The sequence below is a fragment of the Schistocerca americana genome, chromosome 4 (assembly GCF_021461395.2).
Source record: "Schistocerca americana isolate TAMUIC-IGC-003095 chromosome 4, iqSchAmer2.1, whole genome shotgun sequence".
NCBI classification, from domain to species: domain Eukaryota; kingdom Metazoa; phylum Arthropoda; class Insecta; order Orthoptera; family Acrididae; genus Schistocerca; species Schistocerca americana.
The window spans coordinates 815,631,584-815,646,412 of record NC_060122.1 but is presented as its reverse complement, the minus strand read 5'-3'; the positions used below and the strand labels follow the sequence as shown (position 1 = coordinate 815,646,412).

The 14,829-nt window shown below is 43.7% G+C and overlaps 1 protein-coding gene across 1 annotated transcript in view; it reads left to right on the top strand.

Moving 5' to 3' along the window:
- Positions 1-14,829, top strand: part of LOC124613821 — a 187,241-nt gene that overhangs the window by 120,128 nt on the left and 52,284 nt on the right. Inside the window, exon 3 of the mRNA XM_047142544.1 lies at positions 4,860-5,054. Within this exon, the coding sequence (XP_046998500.1) occupies positions 4,860-5,054 (195 nt within the window). The remainder of the gene's footprint in view (positions 1-4,859; positions 5,055-14,829) is intronic.

Sequence of the window (14,829 nt, the reverse complement as noted above, 5' to 3'; positions counted from 1 at the left end):
CAGGAAGAAGTTGTGTGGAACTGTGAAAAAATAATCAAAATATACAAACTGGTCATCAGTCTTGGCCACATAGGCAACATAAAGGAGAACGTAAGCTCAGGAGCGCCGTGGTCCCGTGGTAGAGTGAGCAGCTGCTGAAGGAGAGGTCCTTGGTTCAAGTCTTCCCACGAGCGAAAATTTTACTTTCTTTATTTTTGCATAGTTATTACCTGTCCGTTCGTTCATTGACGTCTCTGTTCACTGTAATAAGTTTAGTGTCTGTGTTTTGCGACCGCATCGCAAAACCGTGCGATTAGTAGACGAAAGGACGTGCCTCTCCAATCGGAACCGAAAACATTTGATCGCAAGGTCATAGGTTAACCGATTCCTCCACAGGAAAACACATCTGATATATTCTATACGACACTGGTGACGGCATGTGCGTCATATGACAGGAATATGTTGTCGACCCACCTAACTTGTACACTTGGCGAATGGGTAAAAAGATTCTTCTACCTTGCCCGATTTAGGTTTTCTTGTGGATGTGATGATCACGCCCAAAAAAGTGATGAAAACATAAGAGTTTGTCACATAAACTGAAAATAAAAAATTAAAGTTTTCACTCGAACCAAGGACCTTTTGTTCTGCAGCTGCTCACGTTACCACGAAACCACGGCGCTGCTACGGTTCCAGTGTCCTTAATGTTGCCTATCTTGCCATGAACTACTCAGTTTGTATATTATGCTTATTTTTTCACAGTTCCACACAACTTCTTCCTGTTTTCTCAATTGATCTGTGTTCAGTTTTTCAAGGCCTATCCACTGTGCCAACTTATAACTAAATCTGAGGGGGGTGCGATGGGGAGGTTCCCTTGTGAGAATCTTGCTAGCCATGGGAGTACGTCAGCACCACGTAGACAGTTCATAGACAGGCGAGCCAATTGTGGATGGGGATTGTCGTGCTGAAAAATGGCACCACGATACAGTCGGATGAGAAGTAACATATGGGGACTCAGGATGTCTTGGACGTATCGTTGTGGCGCCAGAGTTTCCTCGATCACTACCAACTGTGACCTGGCTCCTCACATCAGTCGCTTCCAAAACGTTGGAAGAATGTGAGCTTATCCGAGGTCCCGGCCGTACTCACCGACTGTGGTCAACCGCAATTCATCGTTGAACACAGTGCGACGCCGTTTGTGTTGTTAGGACGGTAATTCCCCCATGGGGCTGCTGGTGGACGCCTACCAGTGGTGCTGGATGGCAGTGAATGTTGCTACACAATACAGCGATCTTCGCTTGTGGTGGTCGCACTTGTTCGACCAGAACGTGCCGGAGTGTGAGCCTGTCCTCACATTCCTATACAGTAAAACAGCGGCTTACTGTCACATCCCAATGCTCCACAAATATGAATACTGCACGACTGACCAGCAGGCCAAATGGAGGCCTACGAAGACAGTATACCTTGGCGACAGAACTGTACCATTTCCGTCTAGGGCCAGAGACTGTTACAGCGCGTGGAAGTGATATCAAAATGACGTGCTGCTCAGTGCGGTGGGCGCCATATTGATTTTGGCATATTAAGCTGTTTTGTTTTATAACTTATGGTACTTCAAAGCAATGGCGCATTCATTCACGACAATAAAATTCGTAGTCTTCCTTGTTATAAATATCTGACTGTTATTTCCGAATAAGTGGCGATTTACGACTGCATGATTAGGCACGAACCTAAGAGGACAGCTTAAATTGCTGCAAATGAGTGTATTTCTGAATGCAAAGATCACGAAGAGAGACGTACTTTCATTTACAACCTATTAGAGGAACTGCTGAAGATTAGATAGGTAGATCACATAACTAATGAGGAGGTATTGAATAGAATAGCCGAGAAGAGGAGTTTGTGGCACAACTTGGCTAGAAGGGATCGGTTGGTAGGACATGTTCTACGGCATCAAGGGACCACCAATTTAGTACTGGAGGGCAGCGTGGAGAGTAAAAATTGTAGAGGGAGACCAAGAGATGAATACACTAAACAGATTCAGAAGGATGTAGGCTGCAGTAGGTACTGCGAGATGAAGAAGCTTGCACAGGATAGAGTAGCATGGAGAGCTGCATCAAACCAGTCTCAGGACTGAAGACCACAACAACAACCTAGAGGAACTTCTGGCTGGTATAATTTCACTGCTAACAACATGTCACAAACCCTGTTTCTGGTGCTGATAACGGTGTTTCACACGAATATGCGGCAAAAGCAAGAAAAAATGTTTGTTTCGTAAACAGCTCACCTTACTTCTCGACATAGTTAAAGGAGGGACTTGGTCCCGCAACCTTCCAGCTTTTTCATCCCATCTGAAAAATAGGTTGTGTTAAACTCTGCAAAACACTCGTTGACTGCAAGTCCCACTTCCTCATTTGTTGAGAATTTCTTCTGCGGAAGCCAAAGTTTCAAGTTATGGAACAGGAAGAAATGACTTGGGGCTAAGTCTGGTGAATAAGGTGCCCGAGGAAACAGTTCAAAGCCCGATTCATGCCCTTTCGCCATTGTTATTGGTGATGTGTGTGATGGTGGATTATCCTCGTGAAAGAGCTTGTCAACCTTGGTCTTTTTTCAGCCAGCGCAATTTTCAAACGATCTAACAATTAAGCATAATAACTTCTAGTCACGGATCTGTTTTTCAGCAAGTAATCTATTATGATTATCCCTTGAGAATCCCAAAAACAGCGGCCATCACCGTACCAGCTGACAAAATGTTTCAAAAATGGTTCGAATGGCTCTGAGCACTATGCGACTTAACATCTGAGGTCATCAGTCCTCTAAAACTTAGAACTACTTAAACCTAACTAACCTAAGGACATCACACACATCCATACCGGAGGCAGGATTCGAACCTGCGACCGTAGCGGTCGCGCGGTTCCAGACTGAAGCGCCTAGATCTGCTCGGCCACACCGGCCCACAAAATGGTCTTTGCCTTCTTCGGTGCACATTCACCAGCCTCTGTCCATTCTATTGACTGCTGTTTTCGCTCTGGTGTGTAATGATGGATCCAGGTCTCATCAACAGTCACAAATCGGCACACAGAAAGTCTTGCGTATTGCGACTAGACATCGCCAGACGTTATGTTGAAATGTGCTAGAGGGTGTCACCATATCATGGATTTTGTCACTGATTCCTTTTGTAGTGACCTCAATTGGAGGACCGGAGTGCACTTCATGTTCGGCATTTGGCCAACCACATTTAAATTCATTAATCATGGTGTTCAGTTGATGGAGCAGAGTCTGTGTGAACATCCACTTCTGTTTTGATTTGTGGGGCAGCCCATACCTTCAAACGAAAATGTTTAATAGAAGCACGAAACTCAGTTTTCTCCATTTTCAATCGCAGCCGACGCACTGAGCAATTCAGACGGGTGTCAATAATGAACTGTACGGTGTACGTTGTTGAAAATCTTTGCAGGATCCTTGGAATAGTCAAGCTTCCCAACCATGAAGTCTCAACAAAAATGTTCCACTATTTCATGGGAATTTACGAAACTTACCTAACCACCCTCGTATACCCTACCAAACGCAAAGAATACTAACGCACTCTAATCATACAATGAAGGCTTTCACGACCGAATGGTACTGTTGTTGATAATTCTTCCGGGGTATATGGCCGTGGTCCATGGAATACTTCTATTCCTAACGTTTCGTCCAATACTACGTTGGACATCCTCAGAGGTATGGCTGGTCCTGCTGACTGACGAGTCGGGCGTCGGAGAGCGGCCTAAATACCGGGGAAAGTGGGTGTGGTCTAGCTTGCACATAGTAGCAGACAGAAAACTAGTCAAAGATAAAGACCTAATTACAGCAGGCTAAAGGACAAGGATAGTACACAACAATGGAAGAACACGGTGTCTTTACCTTTCATTAGTAAAGTTACAGATCGAATCGGCAAAATTTTGCTGAAACATAAAGTGAAACCGGTATTCAAACCTACCAGAAAAATAGGACAAGTACTTCGTTCTGTTAAAGATAGGCCACCATTATCATTTAGTGGTGTGTACAAAATTCCGTGTACCTGTAGCAAGGTCTATATTGGTACTACGAAAAGAAGTGTGAATACCAGGGTCAAGGAGCATAAAAGTCTTTGCCGACTAGGTAAAATAGATAAATCGGCCGTTGCGGAACATGCACTTCAGTCCGGTGACCATGTAGTTAAGTTTTCTGAAACTACAGTTTCAAGTGCTGCTATTATCCACGACTGTATAGGGAGGCTATTGAAATTTATAAACATGAAGATAATTTTAATAGGAAATAAGAGGCCTTGAAATTAAGCGAGATATGGACAGTGGCGTTACAGAATCGATAAGTGATTTTTATCTATGATGACGGACTATTATCGATAGTTACATTTTATCTTTGACTAGTTTTCTCTGTGCTACTATGTGCAAACTAGACCACGCCCACTTTCCTCGGTATTTAGGCAGCTCTCCGACGTCCGACTCGTCAGTCGGCAGGAATCAACCTCTGAGGATGTCCAACGTAGTATTGGACGAAACGTTAGGAATAGAAGTATTCCATGGACCACGGCCATATAACTCGGAGGAATTATCAACAACACTAACGCACTCTACCTGTCACACAGAATGGCAGCTCTAATCGTTTACATGCCTGCCGATGGTTTTTACGTATACGAAGGTACGAGTATTTTGACATCCGACCGTGTGTTCTGGGTGCTTCACTCGTTTTTGTCAGGCAGTGGGTAATTCTAGTGGTTAATGAGGCGGTTGACATTTGTGCTAGCGGTTACGGAAAGCAGGCTCGCCGGAATAACCGGCCGCGTACGTCGCGCCAGAAGGACACGGACAAGCTGTTAACGGCAGGTGTGTCGCGTGGTTCCTCCACAGGGCATCCTGAAGGGCAGCGGACGGAGCCGTGGCGGCGGCGCCCCGCCGTCTGTGCGCTTCCCGACGGCCGGCGAGGAGTCGCACGTGATCGGCGTCGGCGGCCTCGAGTGCCTCTGCTCCGACGACGACGACGATGACGACGACGGCGCCCCGCTGGACGAGGCGAGCGCCGCCGCGGAACTCGCCGCCCTCGAGGTGAGGCCCTGTCTCCTCTGCAAGCCATTGCTCGCGCCCTCGCACTGTGGTGGGGCAGAGCGGATAAATCCGTGCAGAGTACCTAAGCCTGCAGTGCAGGGTGGGTCAAAAAGGATTTCACAACTTTGGAATGATATAGAAAATTATTGAGATAACTTACAGAATCGGTAGATGTGTCATTTTGTAGCAACCAACGTCAAGTTTTTATTTTGTTTTTGTTCTTTGTGGCCTGCAGTGCAAAATACCTCTTTTAGTGACATGATTATTACGAATATCAGCCAGTTACATTGCTCTTTATATGGTTTATATTTAATAAACCATTCACGATGAACCCATTTCGGCATACTGCCATCATCAGTTGCTCTGTAAATACAAAAATAAGCGATGGTCTCAATATAATGGTCTGTAACTGTGATCAGAAAAGTTATAATGCATCATCAAGTATTTTTACTTTACATGTAATATCGTTGCTGCCATGTCCTGTCTTTGTTTACAATTCTTAGTTTCTCCTTATACAGGGTGTTACAGAAAGGTACGGCCAAACTTTCAGGAAACATTCCTCACACACAAAGAAAGAAAATATGTTATGTGGACATGTTCCCGGAAACGCTTACTTTCCATGTTAGAGCTCATTTTTTACTTCTCTTCAAATCACATTAATCATGGAATGGAAACACACAGCAACAGAACGTACCAGCGTGACTTCAAACACTTTGTTACAGGAAATGTTCAAAATGTCCTTCGTTAGCGAGGATACATGCATCCACCCTCCGTCGCATGGAATCCCTGATGCGCTGATGCAGCACTGGAGAATGGCGTATTGTATCACAGCCGTCCACAATACGAGCACGAACAGTCTCTACATTTGGTACTGGGGTTGCGTAGACAAGAGCTTTCAAATGCCCCCATAAATGAAAGTCAATAGGGTTGAGGCCATGGAATTGGTCCGCCTCTACCAATCCATCGGTCACCGAATCTGTTGTTGAGAAGCGTACGAACACTTCGACTGAAATGTGCAGGAGCTCCATCGCGCATGAACCACATGTTGTGTCGTACTTGTAAAGGCATATGTTCTAGCAGCACAGGTAGAGTATCCTGTGTGAAATCATGATAACGTGCTCCATTGAGCGTAGGTGGACGAAACTAAAATGAGCTCTAACATGGATATTAAGTGTTTCCGGACACATGTCCACATAACATATTTTCTTTATTTGTGTGTGAGGAATGTTTCCTGAAAGTTTGGCCATACCTTTTTGTAACACCCTGTATGTACACTGGAGATGTACAGGGTGTGTCAAAAAAATGTATACACACTTTGAAGCGTCATAGAAAATTTATTTCCCATTCTAAAATATTAAATTTCTGGAAATTGAAAGCTTAAAGTCCAATTGGAAAAATAAATGTACTTTGCAAATGTGATTAATTTTCAAACTGGTGGCCTATAGCATCAACACATTTCTGACTACGAGTCACCACTCATTCCGTACATCGTACCAAAGTGTCCAATGAGATTTCTGCGCACTCCGCATGAATCTCATTCCAAAGTGTGTCCAGGTTACGTGGTTTACGTTTGTACACCTCATATTTTACTGTGCCCCATAAGAAGAAATCCAGCGGCATGAGGTCTGGAGAGCGTGCAGGAAACTCGATTGGTCCCCTGCGTCCTATCCACTGGCCTGGCACATTGTGATCCAGGTATGCTCGTACGTTCCTATGATAGTGCGGCGGGGCGCCATCTTGTTGGAAATAAGACTCTCATTACCGTATAATGCACGAATGGCAGGGAATATGCAGTCAGCAAGCATTGTTAAGTACATTTCTCCAGTAACAGTACCTTCAAAGCGGAAAGGCCCAATGAGTCCCCTTGCAGACAAACCACACCACACATTTACACCAGGCAAATTCACAGCCATTTCAACTGTAATGTGAGGATTATCTTCAGCCCAGTACACACAATTATGCCTATTGACAGATCCATTGAGTTTGAATTGGGCTTCATCTGACCAAATTATGCTACCTATAAATCCCAGTTCATGTCTCACCATCTCCGGAGCCCATTTACAAAATTCTAACCTTTGATCTGGATCGTCGTCACTTAGCTATTGGACCTGCCTTGGAATGTACACACAAAACTTGCCTTTCTTCAGAATGCGTAGCACACTACCAGCACTTACATTACTCTCACGTGCCGCTTGGCTTGAAGATTTTTGAGGTGAACGCTGAAACATTTCCAAGACCGCAGTTGTGGAATCATCACTTGCAGCTGTACGAGGTCGCCCTGAACGACCTTTATGCACATCACACACTGTTCCATGAATTTCGAATTTGTCTCGTAGACGTGTAATTGTTAACATTGAAGGTGGTTCTGTACCATACTCACTTCTCCACTGTCTTCGAACCGCAGCTACATTCTCAAACTTCCAGTACCACTTAATTATCTGCTTCCGCCCTTAAAGATCAAACGCACGTCCGCCATCTTGCAGTTACTTCCTTGCCACTGCTGCCACCTGTTGGGGAAGAAACATAACATTACTTTCTCACAGATATTTAACCTTGTAGAACGGGAAATAAATTGCCTATGACAGCTCAAAGTGTGTATACATTTTTTTGACGCACCCTGTATATCAGATTTTAGTTGGTTTTTATGTATGCAATTTTCTCTTGCCAGCTTTGAAGACAATGAATCAGCGATATTACATGTTCAGATAGTTACTATTATAAATTACTGATGCCCAGACAAAAACATAATTAGAACTAAACCTATAAAAATAAAAAAAACGAATTTCCAAACATCACTCATTTATAATGGTAACTATGTGAACATGTAATATCGCTGATCCACTGTCATCCAAGCTGTCAAGAGAAAAATAGCCTACATAAAAATCAACCAAAATCAGATATACATCTCGTGTACATATAAGGAGAAAGTAAGAAATCTAAAAAAAGATAGGACATGGCAGCAACGATTTTAAATGTAAGGTAAAAACACCTAACGATGTATTATAACTTTTCAGATCATAGTTATAGACCATTATATTCCGATATCGCTTACTTATGTATTTACAGGTTACCTAATGATGGCAATACGCTGAAATGGGCTCATTGTGAATAATTTATAACATAAAAACCATTTAAAGAGCAGTGTACGCCGCTGGTATTTATAATAATCATGTCGCTAAAAAATCTAGCGTAATGCATCAGTACCTCATTCCACCACCAGGAGCGCCAGCGCAGTGCTCCGTGGAAATGGCTACTTTCACTGGTTTGGAGCGTGCTCGCACGTTGTATGTTTTGATTGGCACCACCGGATTTCTTTCTCTTGTGTTTCATTAAGGACTGTGTGTATGTTCCTCACCTACTAAACAGTTTACCCCACCTGAAAAATCGAATCTGCACTACCGTTGCACAAGTCACGCCCGATTTGCTGCAACGAGTGTAGGAAGAAACTGATTATCGATGGGATTTTTGTTGCATCACAAATGGTAGTCACATCGAACTAAAATGACACTTGACACTTTTGTGTGAAACTTGAGGTTGTTTGCTGTAAAGTAACACATCTACTGATTTTGTTAATTATCTCAATAAGTTTCTGTATCACTCCAAATTTGTAAATTCCTTTTTAATTCACCCTGTGTAGTATTACCATTGGGAATATTTTCTGACTTGACTAACGCTTTTGATTATATGGACCATGATATCCTAATACGAGGTGGTTATGATTGAACCGATGGTGTTCCGAGTGCTACAATGCATTCAGCATACGTCACAGGACGCTGAAACATTGTAGGTATGTTCATTATCCTAGCAATACCAACACATTTTCCAATCCTAGCAATACCAACACATTTTCCATAAAACGTAATACCAAGGGGGAAGGGGGTTCTTTGTACCCATTACCAATAAAAAAACCCTAAAAAACAAATTTTGTTAATTGTGTTTACCGTTTTTTAACAACATACTTTTAAATAGGTACTAATGTGTGAGTAGGGTACATAACCTGAAAATATCTTTTAGCACAGTCTTAGCAACACCAACACATCTTCTGTAGTGTTTACACCAAGTGGAGTGGTAGGCCCTACTTCATGACCACTACAAAAATTAAAAAATACAAATGTCGTTAATTTTCATTTGCAACACAACTTTTAAAGTTACATTACATGTGTAAGAAGGGCACTAAACCTGAAAATATGAACTATCACTTCTAAGACTTAAATTTTTGGGTTAACTGTTACTGAAAAACTTAAAACAGTTACAGATCTGACATAAGAAATTACTGAAAACAATAAATATTTTTCAAAATTTTACAATTTAAAATACCGCCTTAGCTACGATAGTTTAAGAAGATGGGCTCAAAGTAACCCCCCACCTTCCACCCCTTTGTACTGTGAGGGTTCCACTTTCTGCCAACAAGTGAAAATATGGCACTTACAAGCAGTCATAATTTGGAACGAAACGCTCATTAAGAAACTGGCCGTGCTCTCCGCCATTGTCTTGTCATACATAACTGAGGACAGAATACAACGCAAAGCAACGGCCGCCAGAAATTCAGTTTTAAATCATCACTACCACCATAACTTATAGGGTGAACCGAACTCCAGCGACGAAATTTTAGAGGTTGTTCAGGAATTTCTCTGATGAATTTGATCTAACGGACTTCTTGTCTCCGATAATTCATGAAAGAGTAATTGTATTTCGTTTGATTTATTGCTCCCCTCCCCCCCCCCCCCCCCCCCCCCCGCCCTTAATCTTCGAATCTGTGTTGCACTCAAAATATCTGTACAACAATGTAAAAGTCGATGGTAAGCGCTGTGTGTCTTCTTCGAAAACAAATTTATTCCATTCAATCACGGTACTTGCCCACATTACGCTTCACCCTCAAGCTTCCATCAGTACTGTTCGACTCTGTCTAAGGTTTGTTTATGCAGCAATGCTACTTCCGATTATCAACAACGCTATGGTGACTTGTTCCCGCAGCGACGAGCTTATTTACTATCGTGAAGGCGTTGTCATAGAAACTTAGGGTACTAGGGTAACAAACCGGATAAATCATAATTGCATTATTACTCTGTAACATTTTACCAGGGCCACGCGTCCCTTACACTAGAACACTCCGATCGTATCCCTAAAGAGCCTCCTAAATTTTGCCGGTGGTGTTGGTACGCTTGTGCATCATGCGTTTATTCTACATGCCACCGTTATGTTTTCACTTCTTAGTCTGTCACTGCTTTATAATTCTGGGGAAGAGTTGATCGTTCTTTAATCTGTCACCAGATACCTTGAACGCCCCCTCCCCCTTTTTTTACCCTAATCGTATGTCATTTCGCGAATGTTGCCTTTCTAATGGAATAGCATCGCAGGCTTCCTCATTTTGCACTCTAGATCATCCAGTGTTTTGCAGCGTACACAGTTTTCTCGAGTCTTGAAAGTACGCCAAAGGTAGAAGTTAAAAGGGTTAAATCTCTGGAGTATGGTTAAATCCAGTGATACTCCACAGCACTTCCTCTTCGTCCTAAACATCTCGATGTTCAAGATAATTATCTTAACTGTCAAAAACGTCGTTAAGACCTGGAGTTATCATGTGCAGAATTTCTAGGTCAGCGTCACCTGTGACAGACTCTTCAGAGCAATACAGCTCGATTAACCCCATAGCGAATCTAAACTGCAGACAATAACAGACTGATACCCCTGGTACATATCTTTCTTCAGTTTCTGATTTTCATTAGCACAGTACACGCAATTATGGCGGTTAATTGTTTCGTTAAGTTTAAAGCGCGCTTCATTCGACCAAAGCATCATCATCTTCATACCTTTTGATGGTCGCAAAATTAATTTCACCTGTCGGGACTATCTTCGTTCAGAGGATGGAGAAGTGTGTAAGGCTTCCATCTCTGAGTTCGAAATATTCTGCTAACACTGGTTTTGATGATCCCAATCTCATGAGAGCATTTGCCTCACAGACTTTTTAGCGGACTGCATGTATGGCGTACCAGTGCTTCAACACTTTCTCTATCTGTTGAACGTCACCTTCTTGCGCTACCTCCCTTTTTCACGACCTCAAACTTGTCTCGGATTCTTGTAATGATTGTTAACCGTGAAGACAGCGGTGTTCCAAATTCAACTCTTCAACGCCGTCGAACCTCCATCACTTTCTGTGATTTACTTTAACGCTTTATCACCTAGTTCCGTTCTTCAAATGATAGCGCCAGATGTATTTCCAGTCTCGCAACAAGTGAAAGTGTTACAAAATTTTTCACAGCTTTCTGAATTATAACCCCCCCCCCCCCCCCAGAAAGAAGAAAAAATCATCTGTTTTAGTTAAAGAGAGATTCGGTTTCAAAGAATGTGTACCTTACTTGGGACACCTTGTATAGGGAGGAATGAATACGTTGATTGACTTTCCTGGCAATGTAACTGTCAGAATTTCGCCACTAAGCTACACTGGCTGAAAGTACACTTCGGCGCCCGTGGGTTTTACGTGGCATGGTGCTGTTGGTAACTGTTCCCGTGCTTATTGATTGGAAGTGAACAAGGCGAATCGCTAATCAGATGTAGGAAACCAATCACACTGCTTATTCGCGAGCTGCTATGCTTTGTAAATGAAGTTAGCTATGCTATTAGTTGCCACTGTAGCCATAGCCTTGGGAAGCATGGCATCCACTTTGCGGAAAAAAACGGCGCACACGTAGAAGTTATCTGAATGGAACGGAAATCGATATATATAATTAATTTCAGAATTTCGGAAAAATTGGATGAGCTATTCAAGAGAAAGAGATTTAGAAATTGAGGAGTAAGCCAGTAATGCGTTGGCCCGTCTCTGGCGCTTATGCGTGCAGTTATTCTACATCTACATCTACATTTATACTCCGCAAGCCACCCAACGGTGTGTGGCGGATGGCACTTTACGTGCCACTGTCATTACCTCCCCTTTTCTGTTCCAGTCGCGTATGGTTCGCGGGAAGAACGACTGCCGGAAAGCCTCCGTGCGCGCTCTAATATCTGTAATTTTACATTCGTGATCTCCTCTGGAGGTATAAGTAGGGGGAAGCAATATATTCGATACTTCATCCAGAAACGCACCCTCTCGAAACCTGGGCAGCAAGCTACACCGCGATGCAGAGCGCCTCTCTTGCAGAATCTGCCACTTGAGTTTGCTAAACATCTCCGTAACGCTATCACGCTTACCAAATAACCCTGTGACGAAACGCGCCGCTCTTCTTTGTATCTTCTCTATCTCCTCCGTCAACCCGATCTGGTACGGATCCCACACTGATGAGCTATACTCAAGTATAGGTCGAACGAGTGTTTTGTAAGTCACCTCCTTTGTTGATGGACTACATTTTCTAAGGACTCTCCCAATGAATCTCAACCTGGTACCCGCCTTACCAACAATTAATTTTAGATCATCATTCCACTTCAAATCGTTCCGCACGCATACTCCCAGATATTTTACAGAAGTAACTGCTACCAGTGTTTGTTCCGCTATCATATAATGATACAATAAAGGATCCTTCTTTCTATGTATTCGCAATACATTACATTTGTCTATGTTAAGGGTCAGTTGCCACTCCCTGCACCAAGTGCCTATCCGCTGCAGATCTTCCTGCATTTCGCTACAATTTTCTAATGCTGCAACTTCTCTGTATACTACAGCATCATCCGCGAAAAGCCGCATGGAACTTCCGACGTTATCTACTAGGTCATTTATATATATTGTGAAAAGCAATGGTCCCATAACACTCCCCTGTGGCACGCCAGAGGTTTCTTTAACGTCTGTAGAGGTCTCTCCATTGAGAACAACATTCTGTGTTCTGTTTTCTAAAATCTCTTCAATCCAGTCACACAGCTGGTCTGATATTCCGTAGGCTCTTACTTTATCAGGCGACAGTGCGGAACTGTCCCGAACGCCTTCCGGAAGTCAAGGAAAATAACACCTATCTGGGAGCCTGTATCTAATATTTTCTGGGTCTCATGAACAAATAAAGCGAGTTGGGTCTCACACGATCGCTGTTTCCGGAATCCATGTTGATTCCTACATAGTAGATTCTGGGTTTCCAGAAACGACATGATACGCGAGCAAAAAACATGTTCTAAAATTCTACAACAAATCGACGTCAGAGATATAGTTTTGCTCACCTGCTCGACGACCCTTCTTGAAGACTGGGACTACCTGTGCTCTTTTCCAATCATTTGGAACCTTCCGTTCCTCTAGAGACTTGTGGTACACGGCAAGTTCGCTTGGAACTGATTGATACAGATGTTGAATGTCAACCTGAGGGATATCGTGTCGCAATCTGTCCAATTGGCGCGTCAGATCGTCAAAATCCTGAGCTGGTTGGAGGGCTTTGCCCAAAATGTGCCAAACGTTCTCAAAAGAGGAAAGATCCGGCGACCCTGCTGGCCAGGGTAGGGTTTTGCAAGCACGAAGACAACCGGTAGAAACTCTCACGGAGTGCGGGCGGGCATTATCTTGATGTGTTGTGACGTGAGGTGTCGCGGATGTCAACAGAAGTGGTCCTGCTATGGAAACAAATGGCAACCCAGACCATCACTACTTGTGTAGGGGAAGGCAACAGCGGGGTTGGTATCCCACCGCTGTCCGGGGAGTCTCCAGACATGTCTTTGACCTGTAATCTCATTGACTGGAGTAGAATTGTCTTTGGTGATGAGCCCCTCTTCGAATTGAGCCCCGACGACCAGCGAAGAGGTGTCTGGATACGCCCCAGACAGCGGTGGGACACAAAGCTCATTGTTGGCCGCCAAACGGCCTGACAACAAGGAGTGATGGTGTGGAGTGCCATTTCTTTTCATAACAGGAGCTTTTTGGCTGTCATCCGCGGGACTCTTACAGCACAGCGCTACGTCGACGATATTCTGCGCCCCGTTTTGTTGCCCTTCATAGCAAGCCAACCAGGTATTGCATTTCAGCAAGATAACGCACGTCCGCACACGGCGAGGGTTTCTACTGCTTGTCTTCGTGCTTGCCAAACCATACCTCGACCCTCATTGTTTCCGGATCTCTCCCAAGTGGAGAACTTGTGGAGCATTATGTTAAAGGCCCTCCAAACAGCTCGAGATTTTGACGATTTAACACGCCAGTTGGACAGAATTTGGCGCGACATCTCTCAGGAGGACATTCAACAACTCTTTCAATCAATGTCAAGTTGAGTAACTGCTTGCATTAAGGGCCACAGGTGGACCAAAGCTTTATTGACTTATTCAATTTTCTCTTGAATAAATCATCCAGTTTTTCTGAAACTGTAATTCTTTCCAGAATTCCATTCTGTAAACATCCCCCAGGCTGTGGCTAAGCCATTCTCAGCAATATCCTTTCTTTCAGGAGTGCTAGTTCTGCAAGGTTCGCAGGATAGCTTCTGTAAAGTTTGGAAGGTAGGAGGTGAGGTACTGGCAGAAGTAGAGCTGTGAGGATGGGGCGTGAGTCGTACTTCGGTAGCTGAGTTTGTAGAGAACTTGCCCGCGAAAGGCAAAGGTCCCGAGTTCGAGTTTCTCTTGAATAAATCATCCATTTTTTCTAAAACTGTAATTCTTTCCAGAATTCCATTCTGTAAACATCCCCCAGGCTGTGGCTAAGCCATTCTCCGCAATATCCTTTCTTTCAGGAGTGCTAGTTCTGCAAGGTTCGCAGGATAGCTTCTGTAAAGTTTGGAAGGTAGGAGGTGAGGTACTGGCAGAAGTAGAGCTGTGAGGATGAGTCGTGAGTCGTACTTGGGTAGATCAGTTGGTAGAGCACTTGTCCGCGAAAGGCAAAGGTCCCGAG